The sequence below is a fragment of the Aptenodytes forsteri genome, unplaced genomic scaffold (assembly GCF_000699145.1).
Source record: "Aptenodytes forsteri isolate BGI_AS27 unplaced genomic scaffold, ASM69914v1 Scaffold55, whole genome shotgun sequence".
Classification (NCBI taxonomy): Eukaryota; Metazoa; Chordata; class Aves; order Sphenisciformes; family Spheniscidae; genus Aptenodytes; species Aptenodytes forsteri.
Genome location: NW_008796063.1, coordinates 406,769 through 428,132, shown reverse-complemented (window position 1 = coordinate 428,132; position 21,364 = coordinate 406,769). Strand labels below are relative to the sequence as shown.

At 41.4% G+C, this 21,364-nt stretch overlaps 1 protein-coding gene across 1 annotated transcript in view; it reads right to left on the bottom strand.

Annotated features, from left to right (window-relative positions):
- Positions 1-21,364, bottom strand: part of LOC103904957 (probable acyl-CoA dehydrogenase 6) — an 81,065-nt gene that overhangs the window by 2,090 nt on the left and 57,611 nt on the right. The window contains exons 5-8 of the mRNA XM_009286525.2: positions 20,674-20,841; positions 14,240-14,413; positions 7,686-7,847; positions 7,380-7,530 (exon numbers count right to left, since the gene is read on the bottom strand). Coding sequence (XP_009284800.1) covers positions 7,380-7,530; positions 7,686-7,847; positions 14,240-14,413; positions 20,674-20,841 — 655 coding nt within the window. The remainder of the gene's footprint in view (positions 1-7,379; positions 7,531-7,685; positions 7,848-14,239; positions 14,414-20,673; positions 20,842-21,364) is intronic.

Here is a 21,364-nt window from a genome sequence, read left to right as displayed (position 1 = left end):
CCAGCCTTCTCGGTCGGTAGAGCATGGGAAGCTGAGCAGTCCATGACTAGTGTAAGCACTACCTAGCAACAACTAAAACATGGGTGTGTTATCAACATTGTTCTCATACTAAATCCAAAACACAGCGCTGTACCAGCTACTAGAAAGAAAACTAATTCTATCCCAGCCAAAACCAGGACAATGAGGTATTGGAGAATTGTACAGAGAAGGTACAATTTTCATTCAAGTTTTTTAACCAACAAGCATCCTGGTCTCCCTAATGGCTATGTGAGATCTGGCATAATCCGTATTAGTATATATAGTATTATAGTATAGTATTAGTATTAGATAGTATTATAGTATAGTATTATATAGTATATAAAGCTTCTCTGCTTTAAAAATGAATGGCTGCTCCAAGCTTATTTACTTTTGATTTGATATTTCTAATCGCACTCATTTAAAAACTGCCATTAATATCGCTGAGTCATCCCTCACAGCATTGCCTAAGTTCCCTGTGCTAGCCAGATTGCAAACTACTGCACGCTTAAGCAATTTTCTTCACAAATTTCTTTTCTCCTTTGGGGAGAAGAAAAAAAAAAAAGCCCAACACACTGAAACAGTGCTGCTAAACTACCTCTACTTAATTGAATAACCTGAAGATTCCCTACCTTCCTATGGGCCTTGTTGAAGGCAGCAGAGCTGGAACAATGGTAGGCTTCTTGTTCTTTGTGCTGCGGTGCTTGTCTGCTTTTTCAAGCTGCCGAAAGCCCCTGCCAATGCTTAGCATCTTGCATCCTCACAGCACTGTAGCAACAGTAAGTAATTAATCCTCAGAACTCCTCTGTGATGCCAATAAAAATCCTCCATTTGCAGCAGGAATCCTGGACACATGTGGCTTGTTTATATGAAGTTATAAATAGGCAGTGGTTAAGATCTGGCTTTGTGGTGTGTGACAGACATGTCAGGTTATCACACATAAATACATGTTTTAAAAAAACAAAACACCTTTCACATACGGTTTTGTGTGTGTCTATATATATGCGTGTGTGCGTGTCTTTACAAAATTGCTGGTGATTATATTTTTGTCTCTATGGATGAGATGATAAGGAATATTTCCTACAGAATCTACAGGCAGGCAACTAATGCCGATCTCTCCCTTGGGGAGACAGGACAGAAGGTTTCACCTCGTTTAAGAGGATTGAGATGACAAAGGACTCGAATGGTTTTAATCTAGCAGCCCTCTTCTGGGAAAGAGACTTGCTTTCAGCGTGAGAAAACAAAACCATGGGACTAACTATCCTGCCAGGAACTCTGTGAGGAAGCTGGGGAAGATGACATAGTAAAGTAAGCTTGTATATCAGCTATTTATTGTAAGTTTATGGTTTGATAGTTTATATTATATCAATAATGCATTATTAATACAGCATATAAATACTTCAATATAGAAATAGAATTTTATTGCTTTAGGTAGGCTACCTCCAAAACGCTTTCGATCTGACACAGCAACACTTTGCTTTCTGATTTCTCCATCGCCTTGTCGCTGCCCCCATGACATAGCAGCACGTCCTGCACTACCTGCAGCCCTGCTGAGGTGAGCACTGACCTGTGATGGCTTCACCCTGACCAAGGATAGTGAGGAACCAGCCTGCAATGCACCATACAGTTACGTAAAGGTGTCATTTTGAGGGACCGAACCTCTAGCTGCTTGTTGAATGCTGTTTTCCTTAGAGAGTGGGAGTTTGCCTGAGGAAAGAGATAAATCCTGACCATTGTGTTCTGCCCCCCTAAAACACTCCCTGCAAAGAGTTTCCTCTCATTCAGGAAATCCCATGCACCTGAAACATCCACTGTAGATGATAAGACTTACTCTACTCAACCAAATCAAGAGATGTAAATGTTAAAAAGCAATCCACTTTTTGAGGGGGAAAAAATATATAAAGAATTTCTTCAATGCTGAGTTAAAAAACTGCACTTACGAGGGAGGGTGAGGAGCCCTTCCCACCCACCAAACACAATCCAGGTTATCAATAATTTCTAGTTAGGCAGCTAAAGGAACAAAAAGGACATCGTCAAATGAAGTTTCCCATCTCCATAGGTACCATGGCATATAACCTCCTTCAGAAATGTATCAAGCACTGCTTTAAGGAGACAAAACAATCTCCCTTTAATCTTGGACTATCCTAATTTGAAGGCTGTCACATAACAAAGTTGTTCTAATGATTTGGAACTCTCTAATTTACAGCCTGAATGTGTTCCTGAGTAGTGTAATCCAGTATAGTCCTGAAGTTTAACGTTCCTCTTTTGGCTGGTGTTGACCCCTCTGCATCCAGAGCGCCATTCAGCCCTTGTTTTGCACAAGCCAAGCCATGTCCATCACCCTGCCTGTAAACTTTTGGTCCCAGTTATCCTGAAAATCAGGGCTGGTCCTCGCTCCAGTCTGAGCTCTCCCTTGCATGTGATTTCACTAGCCATAGGGACAGGTACCTATCTCATAGCGCAAGGAAAGCTTTTGACCTTGTAACGTGCTATACAGGCGCTAAGGCCACAGCTAATGGCACACTAAATCTGTCTCTAGCCTCAAGCTGATAAAATGTGATGGTGTTTGCAGTTGTGCATCCCACTACCGTTTACTACCTGCAGCCGAGAAGCCGTGCCTGCTTAGGGAGCCACTCTACGCTACGTTTTCCTCTTAAAAGCCATACAGCTATGGGATCTAAAAAGCTGTTTCTGTTCACAAACACCCTGAGAGGAGCCTGCTGCACTATCTATCTTCAATGCAGATGTCTTCACATAACTTTAAAGTCCTGAGAAAATAAACTAAGTCATTTTCTTTCCCTTTTCCGGCAGCAATCAGTGCCGGTCAGACGTGGGGAAGAAAGCAAGTTTTGGTGACTCCAGCTCTGGTTTTCCCTAGCAGCCTGGCTTCATGGCAGTGGTCCTCAGAGATGCTGCTCCCTGCTTCCCTCGTTAGGAGGCCATTGGTAAATCCTTCCCAAGGTTTATGTGGCTGTCCTGGTTTCGGCTGGGATAGAGTTAATTTTCTTCCTAGTAGCTGGTACAGTGCTGTGTTTTGGATTTAGGATGAGAATAATGTTGATAACACACCGATGTTTTAGTTGTTGCTAGGTAATGTTTACACTAGTCAAGGACTTTTCAGCTTCCCATGCTCTACCGACTGAGAAGGCTGGAGGTGCACAAGAAGCTGGGAGGGGGCACAGCCAAACTGGCCAAAGGGACATTCCATACCATGTGACGTCATGCTCAGTACATAAACTGGGGGAAAGCTGGCCGGGGGGGCCGCTGCTCAGGGACTGGCTGGGCATCGGTCGGCAGATGGTGAGCAACTGCATTGTGCATCACTTATTTTGTATATTCTTTTATCATCATCATTATTATTATTATTTTCCCTTCCTTTTCCGTTCTATTAAACTGTCTTTATCTCAACCCACAAATTTTACTTTTTTTTTTTCCCCCCAATTCTCTCCCCCATCCCACTGAGGAGGCGTGGGGAGTGAGCGAACAGCTGTGTGGTGTTTAGCTGCCTGCCGGGTTAAACAACAACGCTGGCTCAGAGTACCACTGCTTCCCAGAAGGCCGTTTACACGCTGCTTCCTTTCAGCACAAATTCCACTTGATTACAAAACATTTACCCTTTTTTCTCTCACAACTATTATTTTAAAGTTGTATTACTGGCAAGATTTTTCTCCACAAAATATATTGATGTACCCTCAAGTTTAATATTTTGTGACTTCTTCCATCTTCAGACTCAGCTAGATTGCTTATGGCCTGTCCAGATTAAGCAGCACTGAAAGGAGACTTTGATCCAGAGGAAGAACCAGCGGCTGTGCCTGCCGGTTCACATGGCCCTGCCCGTTTCCCCAAAGGGGCATTTTGAAGGGACAGCTGAGCAGGAGCGGGCATCGCCTTGGCCTGCTCTGGAGCATAGCTCCGCTTTAAAGTCATCACTGTACAGTTGCCTACTTTGATTTGCCATATTAGAGCTAGATGTCATGTGCTTCACCTCCTAAATTCCCTCTCAAGGTACTCATAAAAGTCAACCAAAGTGGTAGACAGGCATCTGTCTCAAAATCTCTGCAGAAAAAGGTTGAAACTACAGATTTGTTTTCACAGATGCTGCGGAATCGTTATTAAGTCTTGTCCCAACAGTTAGCTACTGACTTCAAAGCAAATTGTTGTCAGCAGAAGAAATTGATAGGTTTTGTTTCCTTTGGTACAGCCATAAATTGTGATAATGACAAAGACTGATTAAAAAAACCCACAATTGTCTAGACTCATTCTAGGTTAGACATGCTTTGTAAAGAATGAAAGGATATAAAAAATGAAATAAAGAATGAAACTTAATAAATTATTTCAACTGACTTTTTAAACATCTGAGGAATAAAAAAAATAATTTAGAAGGAAATGCATTACTTATTAAAAAAAATTCCAGTTAAAACTATATAGAAGTTTGATTTTTAACTAACCTGAATTACAAATAAAACTTCATATTGCAATACCTAGGTGACAGTTGAGGGAAAAAAAGAAATCTGTTTTTCTTCTGCAGCTATGTGCATTTGCAATGCTATTTAGACTTTATCTATTTCACACGAGTAGTCAATCAGTATTTTTCACTACTGCTTTCTCGAGTCTTTCACAATGCAGCGAGTAAAGAAATGATAACATTCTCCCCATCACACCCCACAAGAGTAAAATTGTAAGAACTGGCAGCAGTCAGACACAGTGTTTAGTACTTAGAAACAATCTTAATTTTAAAAACAACAAACTTTTTTAAGAAGGCCAGACAAGTTCTTCCTATAACAATTGAAATGTACATAATTACTGTCAAAATATATAGATCACTACCTGAAATTTTTTAAAACTCATGTTATGAAGTCTGAAAAATTGGAATATACTTGCAACAAAATCTTTCCTCCCTCTGATCTCTCGCAACCTGGGGTTTTCATATAGATTGTGGGTTTGTTCAATAATTGATTTTTCCCAAGTCATGATGTCTTTGAGGCATTTCATACAGGGGAGAGAAAAATAAACAAACGCCAGTCTGGTGCTCTCCTTCTCCAGAATCCTGCTAGTAGGGTAAAGTCTGGAAAGTCCACTCTTATTTGTTTTTTTATATTGGTTTTTATTTTTCTATTAAACCCTTTGATATTTGGGCTCAAAACTTTTTTTCAAACACATTCTCCTTCTCAGAGTCCCTACAACTGAAAACGAGACATTTACGTCTCTAAAGTCAGCGCAGTATAGGCACCTACATGGTGAAATAGCTATCTTTGCGCCTTCTAGACAATACTGCACTTTAGAAAAGTCAGTTGTTCTATAAAGTTTAAAAGACTAATCATTAAAATGACAGATGTGAATAAAGTCATTTGGCAGACAGTTTTGTGCCAGGTCTGTTTATTATCTCCCCACCAACACTAATAACTAAAATTCAAAGACTTCACGCGCTAACCATGCATTATGCTGGGTGCTCTTTGAGGAGTAACAGCCCGACATGTGTCAAAGACTAACATTTCCTTGGAAACTTGGTAAGGATTATGCTACAAAAATCTTTGTACATTATCACTAGATGTCATGCTGTGCAGTTATGCTGCTTGCTACTTGACAAATATCACAGTGATGTGAATGGTTACTCAGACTGCTGTACAAAAAAAGAATGGCTTTAGGAAAGTTGCTGCTTTGCTTATCGTTACAGATTAACAAGATTCTTACTTGAACCTGTAATTGTTTATTTAGATAATACTCTACTTCTCCCTTCCTGGAGCTTATGGTTAGTCAATGATGGAATTTTACTAATTCACAGAAAATTTTAGAGTATAGATATCACACCACCTTCAGCTTCATTTATAACAGTGTTTGTTTTAGAGGCAGAAAGGTATGTTTCTTTAGCCAGCTGACACAGCTTATACCAATAGGAAATACTCTGGATTTCTTCTCAGGAAAAATGTAACTGTGCTGGTGTACTTAGAAACCACTCTGCAATCCACACAGAAAAGCCCTGCCCCACAGTTAGCAATAATACACTGGGCTAGGAAATCTAAAGACAAATCAAAGCTATATAAAAGCACATACACATTAATCTGTACACATTACTACATTGACAGTAAGCGCTTCAAGACAAGGATTCATTTTATTCAGAGTGCCTACTGCAGTAGCTTTTAACATCTGCATTACCAGGGACCATTAGCTGCTAATAAAGGGGCTGTGAAAAAAATAACTAAGAAAAACCATCATATTGACAGCTGGCTTAAAACCACCACCATGCAGCAGTCTGTACCTTCACCAGAAAATTTCAGGAATCCACAAGTCAAAAAAGGTTGAGGATCTCTCTGATTTACCACAATGGCATTCTTGTTCATAAAATGTTATTAAAAGTAGAAAAAGTAACTCAGCCTAGTAAAAAGAAACTACCTTTTTACAGTTTGTTGGGGTTTTTTTAAGTGTTCTGCTCTCACTTTACACAGATTCATTTACCAAAACTTTCAACTAACTGAACCACTAACTAATTTTGCTAACCTTTGATTAGGTATCATATATGTAAGGGCTGAACTGAAATCTGTTACTGCAAGAAAACGCAAGTTCCATTTTGGTCCTTCTACAGAATATAAGACACCGGGGCCAGAATTTTCCTAACAGCTGCCAAGAAAACTGTTTGCTTAGAGAGAATTTTGCTCTAAGTAGATAGAGTAAAATCTGAAGGGACTTTAATTAATTTGCAAAAAGGCCTCTGTACCATTTTAATGATCTAACAACTTGCCAGAAGCAGCTACATCTCTCATACGTCTCACATGGTATCTCGTGTGAGTAATCAGGTGGAGACTGCTATCACAAAAGACTACTGCAGGAGCCTAACGGTGAACTCCAGTTTCACACATATATTTGGGGAAAAAGACAAATCTGATTTTCATTGGTTTTGGAAGAAAGCTTCTGTTTTGTTTTAGTTCTGTTCTTGTAATCAAGACTACAAGCAAACAAAGAGCAAAGAGAAAAAAATGACTTGTTAGTAGGCTTCCCCTTTTTTTCCTTGTCCTATTGTCTGGCAGGTACCAGAGGACCATCAGGGAAAACATGGAGTTTACTTCTTTCACCTGACATTCAAGCTAACCTGTAGGCAGTTCAAACTACACAGCTATAATGCAAAGCCAAGATTTGGCGAAGGAATAGTCTGCCTATGTCCTGACACTCACACGTCACTCCAAAGTCAATGGGACTGTGGATGCCCTTGCATCCACAATGTACATCAGTGACATGCCACTCAGTGGAACAATACCATTCACACCAGCTAGGAGCTGGTGCCCTTTTCAAGCGGGTGATCTTTCAGCGGGATATTTAAGAGGCCAAACTTCAGTAAAGCCATTTCTTATTTTCACCACTCACTTGCTTACCTGTAAAACCTGCTCACCAGAACCTCGCTGGTGAATCCCATTCCTCCCCAAAACTGGAGACAGCTATCAGTCACTTCACGGGCCAGACGACCTGCCTTTAGCTTAGCCATGGAAGCAAACTTTGTCACATCGTTGCCTTCCACATAGAGAGCTAAAAAAAAAAGAAGAAATAAAAAAGCAGTTATACACACACAGTCACTGATCACAGCCTGCCTCTCTGGCAATCACCTCCCCATGTTCCTTTAGCCTGACAACGTTCTTTGCATGAAGAGAAGCACATCTGGGAAGGCAGATGTGGGAGCTCACCAACGGTGCGGTACAGCAGCGAGCGAAGGAGCTCCACTTCAGTTGCCAGCTCGGCCAGGCGGAAGTGCACGGCTTGGTTGTGCAGGACGGACCGGTCAAACACTTTCCGCTGGCGAGTGTAGTCAATAGTTTCTTGTATTATAGTTTCCAGCGGCGTCAGGACTTGAAGAAGCAAAGCACAGAACAAGACATCATTTTAGCCAGATCTGTTGTTTTTCTTCTTGTTGAAAAAGATTTTTTTTTCACACTGTACAAACAATACATTAGGTTTTCTAAAGTAAATTATTCCATACTCTCAGTTTGGGGTGCAGTTTCGATTCTGAAAAAAGTCTGGTATTTCCTTGTACCTTGAAGACCTCTTTATCTTTATCTTTTCACCTGAGCCCCAAACTGTCAAAACTCAGAGGAGAGTGAAGGGGGTAGGGAGGAGGGAAGGAAGGTCATAGAGAGCAGTATGTAATGACAAGTATGTGACTTTATCCTTAATGCCTCATTTGGGGCCCTAGCAAAAGCTTGTGGGAACTCCTGCTTTCCATGCTACCTGTGTCCTGAAGGTCTGTTACAATCCCGAAAGAAAATCTGAAGGCAGACAGTGTGCTCACTGAGGAATGTTGTAGAGATGTAAATTCAAGGAAGCTTTCAGGGAGAAGGCAGAAACCTATTCAGAGATCAAGGAACACGAACAGGCTGCTTACTACGTCTGCATTCTGTGATCAGATCCCAGTATAGAAAGGAAGGGAAAAACATTAAGATTCACAGCCACTTTTAGTAAATGCTAAACAGTGCTTCTAATGGGAACAGAATCAAAATAGGATACTGCTGGAAGACAGGTGAGAGAGATGGCAGACACTGCTTTAAAGCAAGAGAACTAGTTCACTGCTACTTTTTGAGCAAACTTAGAGATACCCTGTTTTAAACGAGAAGAAAAGGGAAAAGTTTCTTTTCCAAGGCAAACCAGACTTGAAGTGAAGGGCTAGGCTATCAGTCTCTTGCAGCTTAGCTAGGATAACAGCAGGTGCTGAATTTGTGGAGAATTTTGTTTGGCAAATGTGGACTTATGTCACTATGGCAAGCAGTAGGAAGAGGGAGAGAGTTCACAAATCCATCTGTACGAGAAGGGTCACATTTTCTCTTTTCAAAACATGCATATCCACATTCATTCACATTTAGAATCTAAACCACAAAACTCTGAATCTGAAATGCAAAATACAACCAAGCACTGGACTACTACAAAATCCTTTTTCCCACCTGCCAGTTACTCGCATGACAGTTCCTTACAGGAACCTGGTGTGCTTCCATATTCCTTTTTGCATCGCTTTCAAGATCACCTCTATTTAAACTTCATCCCTATACTGCTCTCATATGCAGACTCTGCATGCCACCAATTGCCCCCTGCCATGATCATTCACCAGCTCTTCCACAGAGCGCTATTTTTCACATGCCGTAAGGTGATCAGCTTTTCTCATTCCTTAAATATTTTCCCCTCCTTTCTCAAACAGCTAGCCTCAATGCTTATTTTTCAAAAAAGCATACACACTAATGGCCTCATTTCTTCTGTGTTAATACACCATGCTGCCACCCTAATGCTGGTTTTCTGGACAGGAAAATAAATTGCTGTTTTCAGGGACATCTCTTGTACAGAGGAACATCCCTGTTCTTCCGAAGGACCATGTAACACAACACTGTAGCATGTATAACACTAATAGCTTTTTCACTTGTATGTCTATGGTCTCCAGCTTTAGAGATGCTAAAGAAAGAGCAAGAATTGTCTAGGCATCTCTTGTCCCTTGCCCCCAAACTGATACCTGGGAAGCATACAGCCGAGTCTGAGCTGCTGGGAGGGAAACTAAACCGTACATGCCAGTGCTAGGACAGCAGAAGGGAGGTGGAAGGCGTAAGGACAAGAGAGTAGTCTTGTGTTGGTCTGTCAGAGCAAGGTGCTCCAGCATGGCTCATGTGGTTCCCAGCAACCAGCACCAGGGAAAGAAGAGATGGGAAACAGCAAAGAGAAGGACTGGGTGGGAAGGAACAGGACAGCGCCTATTTAGGTCCTGCTTGCAAAAGGGCTGAAGATCATGAAGGGGTTTTGGCCCATCTCTGCTCAGGCTGTCACCATGCATCAGGGCTGGGAGTGGGGGGCCTGAGAAAACTGCTCTCACAGTGTCTGCCTCTCTGCTTCACTGCCTCCTTCCTGCCCCAGCTGATCCATCCTCTTGTTTCCTTAGCTGCCATCACCACTCTTCTGCTTATTCCTGGAACTGCCATTTGCACACAGAAATAAACAGAGGAAATCTTCTAAGGACAGTCCTGGGCTGCATCAAAAGAAGCGTGGCCAGCAGGTCGAGGGAAGTGATTCTCCCTCGTCTACTCTGCTCTGGTAAGACCCCACCTGGAGTACTGCATCCAGCCCTGGAGCCCACAGTACAAAAAAAGACATGGACCTGTTGGAGAGGGTCCAAGCTTGAATACGAATATAAGAACTTAGGAAAAACCCGGTGTTAAGATTCCAGCCTTATCAATAACAAAGGGCTTCTCTGAACCATTCTTTTTTCCAGGAAGACCTTATTGCGGCCTTTCAATATATAAAGGGGGCTTATAAGAAAGATGGAGAGAGACTTTTTACCAGAGCCTGTAGTGACAGGACAAGGGGCACCGGTTTTAAACGGAAAGAGGGTAGATTTAGATTGAACATATGGAAGAATGTTTTGGGGCTGGAATTAGATGATCTTTAAGGTCCCTTCCAACCCAAACCATTCTATGATTCTAAGAAATTCTTTATGATGAGGGTGCTGAGACACTGGAACAAGTTGCCCAGAAAAGTTGTGGATGCCCCATCATTGGAAGTGTTCAAGGTCAGGTTGGATGGGGCTTTGAGCAACCTGATCTAGTGAAAGATGTCCCTGCCCATGGCAGGGGGATTGCATGCGATGATCTTTAAAGGTCCCTTCCAACCCAAACCATTCTGTGATGCTATGACCACAGGTATTTAGAGCTATGAGCATAGTTTTAACATGGCAAAGCTTAGCTGTGCAGCAAACAGCAACAAAATGCAGCACATCATGAATACCATGACTGCCAACAGCCTTGTACAACAATACTTTGCCAGTCATATAAGTACAGAGAAATACCATTCTTAACAGTGAAACTCATTTTCTCTCTAAACTTTTTTCTTCCCCCTGTATATTTGTTTCCTCTTTTGTCATACAATGTTCTCCACATCCTCAGACAAACTTGGCCCCATGGGTTTCAACCGACAGCACACGCAGAAAATATCACTCCAGGGCAGTCTAAGGAACGCATGGTCTACCACACAGCTGAGAATTGTGAAAGCACTTGAAGTTGCCAGATGCAGAATAATCTTTTCCTCGTACCTCCATCCAACTTATATTTTTCCACTTGAAACTTCTGCTCACTGTAAACACACTTTGCTTTGCTATGTCTCCTCTCAAAACAAAAGAATAATAATGTATTTTTCTTAGGCTGTGGCTGATCACTCTCTAGTGACATGTACAGTGAGCTCCAAGCTGAGCAATCTGTCTCTTAAGGACGTGCACTGCCCATGCAAAAGGATCTGTCATCCTGCTTACTGGCCATGACTCAATGGTGCTCATAAAACTGAGACTACAGGAGCAGATAGAATTAATTAGAAAAGTACCATTCTGCTCTCTCACACACACTGAACTCCCTCTTTGCCTCCAAGTTAAGCAATTCACAAAAAAACCTGTTTGCTTTCTTGCCATAGCAACATTCTTTTCCTGTGATCAGTGCAACAGCTCCACAAATGGACGGTGTTTAGCGAGTGTCACAACATGGGAGAGATACGTGGCAGCTCTTCTCCTCCAGTGAAGCAAGAAACACAGCGGCTTTTACCAATGCCTTTGATAACGTGTCACTCGGAAGAAATGACCACACCTGTGACCAAGTTTTGCAACTCCAGGAAATTAGTTTTCCATTTATATTTTAAATCTGTTCGAAAATTCATTTTAAAAGGAAAAAAAAAAAGGTGAAGAAGGAAGCTCCCCACACGTTCTGAAATCTGGCCACAAAGAAGATAATAAACAAAGAGAAGGCTGGAGCACACGATACTTGATAGTAAAAATACATAAAACCAAAAGCCAAAATAAAACCCCCCAAACACAACAAAACAAAACAATGCCCAAAGGAAAGAAAACAACATGGGAGAGATACGTGGCAGCTCTTCTCCTCCAGTGAAGCAAGAAACACAGCGGCTTTTACCAATGCCTTTGATAACGTGTCACTCGGAAGAAATGACCACACCTGTGACCAAGTTTTGCAACTCCAGGAAATTAGTTTTCCATTTATATTTTAAATCTGTTCGAAAATTCATTTTAAAAGGAAAAAAAAAAAGGTGAAGAAGGAAGCTCCCCACACGTTCTGAAATCTGGCCACAAAGAAGATAATAAACAAAGAGAAGGCTGGAGCACACGATACTTGATAGTAAAAATACATAAAACCAAAAGCCAAAATAAAACCCCCCAAACACAACAAAACAAAACAATGCCCAAAAAGGAAAGAAAGAAAAGAATGGCAGTCAACTGCCTCTTCCAAGTGTTAGAAAGCAGTGAAAGCAAGGATGCCAGGCCTGGTCCCTAAAGTGTTTAAAAGCAGACTGATGATTTTCAACGTCACATGAATAGTCATGAACTGGGAAGGAACAGAAATGTCCTTCTGAGGGCCAGAAGTGAGGACTAGGATTACACTAGGATTACATAGTTTTGCACATCTGAGCCTTCAGCAAAACACTTGTGGTTGAACATATGTAAAACCATTTGCAGGACTGGAAGTTAACAGCTAGACATCATGGTGTAACAAACCGTATCCATCAAGCACCTGGCTCCCTTCTGAACATCAGTTACTCTTTTTTCCTGTTTACCACAACTGGTTACATCTGAAGTTTGCAACTTGGCCCAAACCATGGGTCTTGTCCCTGCTCCCAGTGCTTTCATGCATTTTATTTCAGACAGTGGATAAAAGCAAAACCAGGGGGCCCAGCAACGTGTAACACACTGGCCACCATGCTGCAGGAAGCAGCTCCCTCTCCCTTAGTGAGCTCCAAGGCTCTTCCCCGATAGCCCCTGCCTGGCCATGGCAGGGGGAGCGAAGATGCCCTTCCCAGACTGCTCATCCAGGGCGAGGGTTCGCCTGCTCCTGCTGTGTTGTTCTGGGCAAAAAGAAGAATTGAAATCTGGTGTCCCACTTCTTGGCAGAGCACGGTGACTGCCAGGCAGTTGTGCAAGGCTGGACAGTACCAAGCTGCCAGTGGTTTTAACAGGAGTGATCTAACCTGCCAGGCTTTGTTTTCGATGCTGTCAGTGCGCGTCACTTTTGCCTGGTGCATGACTAATGCCGCGGGCTACTCAGCTGCCTGGGGAGTATCACTGCAACCCAGAATTTCTGATTGTTTTGTTTAACTTAGACTTCAAACTGAGCATAAAAATGCACAATGCACGTCCTTGCAGTCTGTGTATGTCTCGATTAAAGCAGGACCAGCAGTAGGACCATGTCTCCTCCTTGCCTGAGTCTGCAGTGGCATCCGTTGCAAGTCTAACCTCCTGTTCTTTGCTAAAACTACTCTCACATTTACTATTTATCTCAGGCTGAACTAAGAATTTTGGCCCAAACCAAAGATTTTTTTAAAGCATTTGAACTCTAAAATATTTGGTCTGGGATCAACCCACAACAGGGAGTGATTTTTCATTTGGTCACTGAATCAGAAAATCACTTCTTAGAGTTCCCGATTCCCCAGCCACACACAGACAGTAACAGACAGGGTATGCACAGGAGCACGAACACGGTGAAATTATTTATACAACCCTGAAATTTAAAGAGGACCAATCTTCTTACAGTGAACCACATTATATTTAAGTTGAAGAAGCAAACACTGTGGGGTAAGGGGGGAAGATTGGGAGGCTGAAAATGGACAATCCAGACTTCGATCTGGTTACCTGGAATATCCAGAATCCGTGTAACTCAAATATGCGGATTCAAGTACGGCCTGAGTTCAGAGTAACAGGAACTCTGTGACAGCATAACTTCAGGGAAAGGAATTTGGTGCTGTACCACTTATGCCCAAAGTGTACAGAAGTAAAACAGATCCGCAAAACAAAACTCTTACGTTCTGTATGAGCCACTTCTTTACACAGCCACTAAGTTAATTTTCTAAAATCCAGGCTAAACATCATAGCTTACTGTCCTACAGAAAAAGTTACCGTCCTTCTATTTCATGCCAGTATTGATAGCCTTTGTACTATATTTGTAGCAGACATAACATGATGCCGTATTTTCTTATCAGCAGAAAAGCACCAAGAAAAAGAAACAAGGCAAAACCAGCCTCTGTGATGCCTCACAAAATATTTTCTATTTCAAGTTTTGCTACAGAAAGGGAAGGTTGCCTGTATCCAGGCTATGAGAGATTTCAAAAACAGATCGTAAGAGGTCATTGCAATTTACAACAAAAGGAAAGTGCTGTTAGTCATGCGAAGGGTGACCCGTGTGTCCCCTGCCCATCCCCAGAAGCACAAACGATGACTTACCAGTGTCTCCTCCCCCCAGCCGCTCTTCTTGGAATTGCAACATCTGATACGTAAAACCCTTTCCTTCCTCACCAATGAGGTTTTTGCTGGGGACCCTTACATCTTCAAAAAAGATCTGAGCTGTGTCCGATGACCTCATGCCCAGTTTGTCTATCTTTTTAGCAACATGAATGCCTGAAGAAAAAGAGATATTAGAAAGGCCACAAAAAATAGAAGCACTATGTACAAGTACAGCATTTTAAGAAAGCGAAGTTTGCAGATGTGAAGGTATGTGCCAAGACTACAGTGAAACCTACCTTTAGGAAAAACATAACAGTATTCTGGAATTTAAGAGTAAAATGGCCCACATCCTATTTTTAAGAGTTTTTCCATTTTATTTAACTAGCAAATCAGAAACTGCAATTGTAAAGGCCCCACTTTTTATTATGTCCCCAAATAATAATTGTTCACTAGTAGTAATAATCTTACTTCATGCACGTCTTGAAACAATGCAATATTTATTTGCTTATGTTTGATTTTTAGTGCATTATAATAAAATGCAGGAATTCAATTTAGCAGTATTCGCTGAGTGCCTGCACTGCTGTGAAACAGTAGAGAAATATTTAATAATGACAAAAACAGAGCTATGTTTGAAGCTGCAACTAGAGAATTTCTCCTCCTGGAAATCCTCTTCCTCCCCTCTCTTCCACATTTCTCCTCCCCTTTGTAGCCTATCCTGATTTTTTATGGTACTTCTAGAAGAGAGAGTTTATAATCACACCACACCACTTTTTCCTAATAATAAAAAGTTAGACTCAAATTCATAACTGCTACAGACATCCAACAATTCCATATCAACTCTAAACTTTGTTAAAACTATGTGTTTTATGATGGCCTACAAAATACTGTTTAGTTCATCTAAGTAGTCATAGAAGGGTTCATAATGATCACAATTCATTCCTCTGAGTTTTCATGTGGACATGCTTGTGAAGAGGGTTTGCTTTCCCACAGCACTGACTCTGACCCCACGTGCAATGGTCTGTTGGAGATGAACCCGGTTCCTTCAGGTTTGGCCACGTAAGACTTCAGCTACCTAGTCACACCAGGTAGGACTCCTTCCTGTTGTTTGTTTTTTCCTAGCTCCAAGTTCTTTCTTGCTATTGTTCAGATGCAAGCATGGCTTACCACTGTGCCATGAGAGTTTAACAGACATCCACTGATTTTTTGTGGGAATTCCCTTGTCTTCAGTTTTTACCTCCTTGTTGCTCTGGGGCTAATGCGAATATTTGGGATGGAAGTCAAGAATGTTTCAGAGGTAAACTGAGGCCAACAACCAGGTATGAGGATTTGTGCAAAACACGCTGATTACATCTGCCAAGTCAATATATGTAGAAAAACAGTCCTCAAAATCAGCATAGATGTTTTTCCAGAAAACCAAACATTTTACTACCCACACACATGGTATTCTAACCAGTTTTGTGATGAGGGGGTATTCTGGTAATATTTTCCTCTTTATTCTATTTTTTTCTTCAATCCTCTACTACTCTCTAATGCGGCTTAGTAGGAGTCGGTCACCGCACAGATTGTTGTGGTCCCTCTAGGTACTTGTTTGTACGTTGCTATCCTTCATGGCTTTCAGTGAACATCTCTTTCTGAACTAACATAGACATCTCAACTTCTACTGACAGGAGGCCTTCAGCCATGTGAAAGTTACTTCGGTTTTGCAGGCAGAAGAAGTTGGCAGTCATTCCCTTCAAATTCACTCTCGCTGGCTGCATTGAATAAGGTTATGGAAAGTTTCATCTCTCCGCAGCGATGAAATACTGACACTATTTCCAAATGCCAAGACTGCTCTCAGAATAAGGTCCACATAGACTTCCACACCTTCCACTCAAGATTTTTCTCCACCAGCCAATCTATAAACAGGTTATGTGTTAGAAATATTTGCTTTGATATGTGTTCAACGCAGGAAGAAAATCAGGACAGCTGTATACAAATTTTTGACTCTTGGATTGAAAATTATCCAGCAATTTGCACCCAGTCATGCCAAAAAAGCATTTATGGTTTGTATCTGTATTAAAATCAGAGCTAAACAAACACACACTGAACCATTTACAGGCCCAAATGATTTCTGGAACATCTTTTCCCATTGGAATGCTACTGCTTGGTTTCTTTGAGAGTCTCAGAGATCATGTCTTCGGTCTACTTCCAGCTGGTTTTATGCAATCACTGCTCCTCACCCATATGAAGATGCACTTACTGCTCTTGTTAGTGGGTGGTTTACTAAGGACTCTGCTGGAAAAAGTACAACTGCTGCCAGTTCCTTATATTGCTAAATCAATCCTGTTGTGTACTTCCCCAGATCCACATACAACAACAACTACTGAAGAAAGCTCTCAGAGGTTTGGTTAGAGGAGCTAAATGTGTTAATGATATCTATCCATACTTCTTCCCAATTGGGTTGTGTGTTCAAGTTTCCTGAATCCAGCAGCATCCCCCCTTTGTTGTACCTTACCAGTTTCACTTGCTCTTAGATTAATTCATGTTTCTCATTCAGAAGGAGGCCAAACTGCATCAGCCTCATGTAGTGCCCCCTCTGTGGCTAGCACATGCCTTCCATTTTCTCTTTTTTGAAGACAATGATACATAATCATCTCTTTGGCTACCACATGGGCATCAAAATCTTCCTTTACCTGGTTTAATTCTCTTCATTCTCTTCAAAAGGGGTACTATATACTAAAAATTACCAACAGCAGTAGAAATCATCTGCCCAGATAACTCCTGGAGTTTGTCTGTATTAAATAAGCCATCCAATAACACACAGATCTCAATCTAGCAAGGCCAAGTGCCTGACTTACTAAAATCACTCTAACAGAGCCATTTGTGCTACTTGCACCAGTATCACTGAGATGGATTGCTATATCTCTTCCTGGGCAGTTCTTCCCAGGCATCTTTGGTTTTTCATCTTCTCCCACTCCTCCAGCCTTCTGACAATGTCTTTTATTTCCTATATTCTGTCTTGAGAGAAAGGCAGTCACTCTCTCCTGACACCATTTAGTGCCATTACAAATGGAAAGAGGCACATTTTAAATTGCAACCTGAGAAACGTGCTCTTTCCCCTTTCCTGGATGCTCTTCTCCATTATCTCCTCCTTGCAATCTACCCTAGCACTATTGGAGGACTCAGAGAACAAACCAGCTCACAAATAGTTACCAGATTAGAGCTGCAAGCCATTTGTCCGTATGTCTTACACACAGACATTTTACAACTTGTTAGATTGTCTTTCATCATATGAGAAACTCAGCTTTTAAGACATCATTAGTATGAGGAGTGTCCACCTAATTTGGACATTTACTGTGAATCCACACTCCCATTATCCAAATTTCCTTTATAAGAAATGTATTCAGCAGTGTCTGTCAAATCTAGACCATGATTTGCTTCACCCCATAATAGACACTGTACACAGCTAAAATTAGAAGAAGCAAATCCTACTTCATATCTTCAATAAACTACCAGTTGTTGAAGTTAATTATTCACTTTCAGACTTGGAACTTTTTTTTCTTTTTTTTAATCACCACATTATACAAGTGTGAAACAATTAAGATTTTCGCAAAAAATGCTGGACTAGTCTCCCATGTCCTTCCAGCTGCTAGCAAGGAATGAGCTACCGCTGCACCACTGATCCCTTCCTTACCCTGCCATATAGGCTGGTGACTGCAGCAGTTAGTCAGACATAACACACTTGTTCTCGAGCTTTGACACACATACATCTACAGACGCTTGACAGTGCATCATTCGGTGACGTCCTCCAGACACTTCCCGTACAGTCTTGGTCTGCTGCCCTCCAAGGAGCACAATCTTTGGCAGACAGACATCCTTAGGATGTATCAAAACAGCTGGAGCTTCCTCCTCACATCTGTGTCAAATGGCAGCCTTTTTCATACTTTTCCTCTTTGTCTTCCTGAAAAATCTCACTTCTGAGATGACCCACCCACTGAGCACAAATAACCATCTTAATACTTCACTTCAGAAGGTCACCAACCTTGGTACAGTGACCCTTTTGGAGGTCAGTATCTGTATCACACAGAAGAATGAAAGCACATACACTTTGAGGAGTGCAATTTTTGTTTCTAGGAAGACTTCTACACTTCTGCAGATCAGCTTCAGGTGACTCAGGCAATTTTTCTACTCAAAATCTATTTACCACAGGTAAAGAATGTCTGTGTATAAGCTGTGTGACCTAACAAATGTCCCCCCCGCTAAAGCTACGATGACTCATGTGTCTTTTTGGAATAAGCAAAGTAGCTAAAAACCTCCAAGTCAATTTTTGTATATTTGATTTGCCTCTAACAGTGGGTTGGCTGCTTTGTTGTTTTTGGAAAACTGATCTCAGAGTAGTATTGCATTTGCACTCTGACCCTTTCATGAAGAATCACAAGGAGGACTTCATGCAGATGGCTGATAAGTGAGTTTACCTGGAAATTCAGGGAGATTCTGGCTCTGAGTCACATGTTTGCTCATCAATTATCAATAAGGACAAAGTCAACAACTAGCGAAGCAGCTCGGGTCAGTCTTCTGCGAGCTCCCATTCAAAGCCTGTCTTGCATGAGCAGAAGTTGTAGAAACTCACAGCCCACTCAGAACTTGCTTAATTCCCAAGGCAACTGACTGACTTCCTTGACTTACTCCATATTGAAACTCACTTGCAAGACATTCCCTTAAGTAGCTCTCATCACCTTCTTTTGCAACATTGGAGACCCGGGTTTTGTTCTCAGTCTGATCAATTAAGTGAACATATGGACCTTCACTTCACTGCCATGGTGGTGTCCCTACATGCCCTACATGAAATGCTGATAATGACATATATTTTGTATGTACAATACTCTGAATTGAATGAACAAAAATACTATAGGATTTAGTATTTTATATTAATATATAAATACATTAATATACATTTTTGTTATTAAATAGATATTATATATTTAAAATATGTGTTGAAACATATTATACATTGCATATTAAATAAATTAATATATTACATAATTTTTTAAATATTAAAATGAGTGAAAACCAAAAAGGTTTAAAAACTTTTGAACAGGTGTTAAAACTGCAAAAGGTCCCCGCCAACATAACCTTAACTGTATCCTCTCTGAATTATGTCCTTTATGCATACAGCACATTATTGCTGCAAGGTCTGCAGACTACTCGGGAACAGACACCGCGTGGACTATACCACTGAAACTTGTACCCTTAGATCAGGATGTATTTCTTCAGTGCCTTCACCCAAATTACTAGTCTTCTTCAAAACCAAATCCCTATTTCCAAGATCTTTGAAGCTTTCACTCCAGCCCACATTTAACTCACAGACTGTTTTTGTAATTTAAACTGATAATGATAGTAGCGCCCTGGCAAAAAGATCCCTTTGCAGAGCACAGCCATGAAGCACCCTGGGTATGCCTGCACTTCTCTTCAGCAAGCCCACCAGGTTGGGTGGTGCAGGATGGTTATCGGAGGAAGGTCAGGACCATCTACACAATACAATCACAGCACAGCATTGCATCCTTCTAGTATTCGATACAGCTGGTCAGTAAACCCACCCTAACGGAGTCAGATACTGCCCATGGGGTCCTGGGAGCCAGGTATTGGCATGTGGGATAAGATTGTTTTGGGAGGTATTTCCCAAGTTTGAAATCTCTAAACTCTTCATCCTTTTAATTTCACATGTTTGAGAATCACTTTCAATATTTTCTGAAGAAATAAGACAGCAAGCTTAAAATTAAATCCCCATTGACTGAAAAAAGAAGTATATATTCTATTCACCCGTCCTCATACAAAACAGGAAGGAGTTTAATGCTATTTTGGAAAGATAATTTAAGAACATTTTACATATAGTTCATATGTAGCAAAGATCTATGTAAACAGAGTAATATGTTATTTATTTTGCAGACTGTTTGCATCTTCATGCCTTTTGGGAACAGAAAACCAAGATAAAAGTTTTGTGGAACTTCTCCAAAACTAAAAGACAATGGATGTTATAACTTTCAAAAAAAACGTTGGCTCTATTTTTAATGATTTCTTTGAGGCATTAATTTTGTCCTTGGCATTGCCTTGTCTATTCATTCTCACAGAAGGTTATGAAATATTCACATGCAAATGTATCTGAACAACTTTTACACATTTATTTTTGGCAAAAAGGACTCTCCATATAAAATTATTTGGGAGTCACAAGCTGAAGTCTGCAAAATATTTAACTTCCTTCTTGTTTCCTCTTGTCCTCTAGTTTTTTGTGGAAGTGTACAAATGCATTTCAGAACCAACTCTGTATGACAGTGACTAACTTAGAAGAGCATTTATGGGTGCGGTCCTTTCTGTCAAACACCTTTCCCTCTTCTATTGGGCATACACAAAAAAACCAATAAAATCAAATTAGAAGAGAAAGAGTTCTGTGTTATTACCAGGTAGATTCATTGGCAGACATAGGAGAGATTTATTTTGATGGAGAGGTCCTTCACTGGTGTTTGCCAGCAGGCACATCCAGTCCGCTTGGCACCCGGATGTAGTCCACATCTTACCACCATTTATGACATATTCATCACCTTTTCTCACAGCTGTTGTCTTGATATCTATTCAAAACATAGGAAATGAAGGGTTATTCTTGTGAAGGAGGGAGAAGCTGGTCCCTGTACGACTGGCAGAGTCACTCCCTTGCTCTCAGACAGACAACTACTACTTGGTTCTCCCCGCCAAAAAGGCCAATGGCATCCTGGCCTGTATCAGAAATAGTGTGGCCAGCAGGAGTAGGGAAGTGATCGTGCCCCTGTACTCGGCACTGGTGAGGCCGCACCTCGAATACTGTGTTCAGTTTTGGGCCCCTCACTACAAGAAGGACACCAAGGTGCTGGAGCGTGTCCAGAGAAGGGCAACGAGGCTGGTGAGGGGTCTGGAGAACAAGTCTCATGAGGAGCGGCTGAGGGAACTGGGACTGTTCAGCCTGGAGAAAAGGAGGCTGAGGGGAGACCTCATCGCTCTATACAACTCCCTGAAAGGAGGTTGTAGCGAGGTGGGTGTCGGTCTCTTCTCCCAAGTAACAAGCGATAGGACGAGAGGAAATGGCCTCAAGTTGCGCCAGGGAAGGTTTAGATTGGA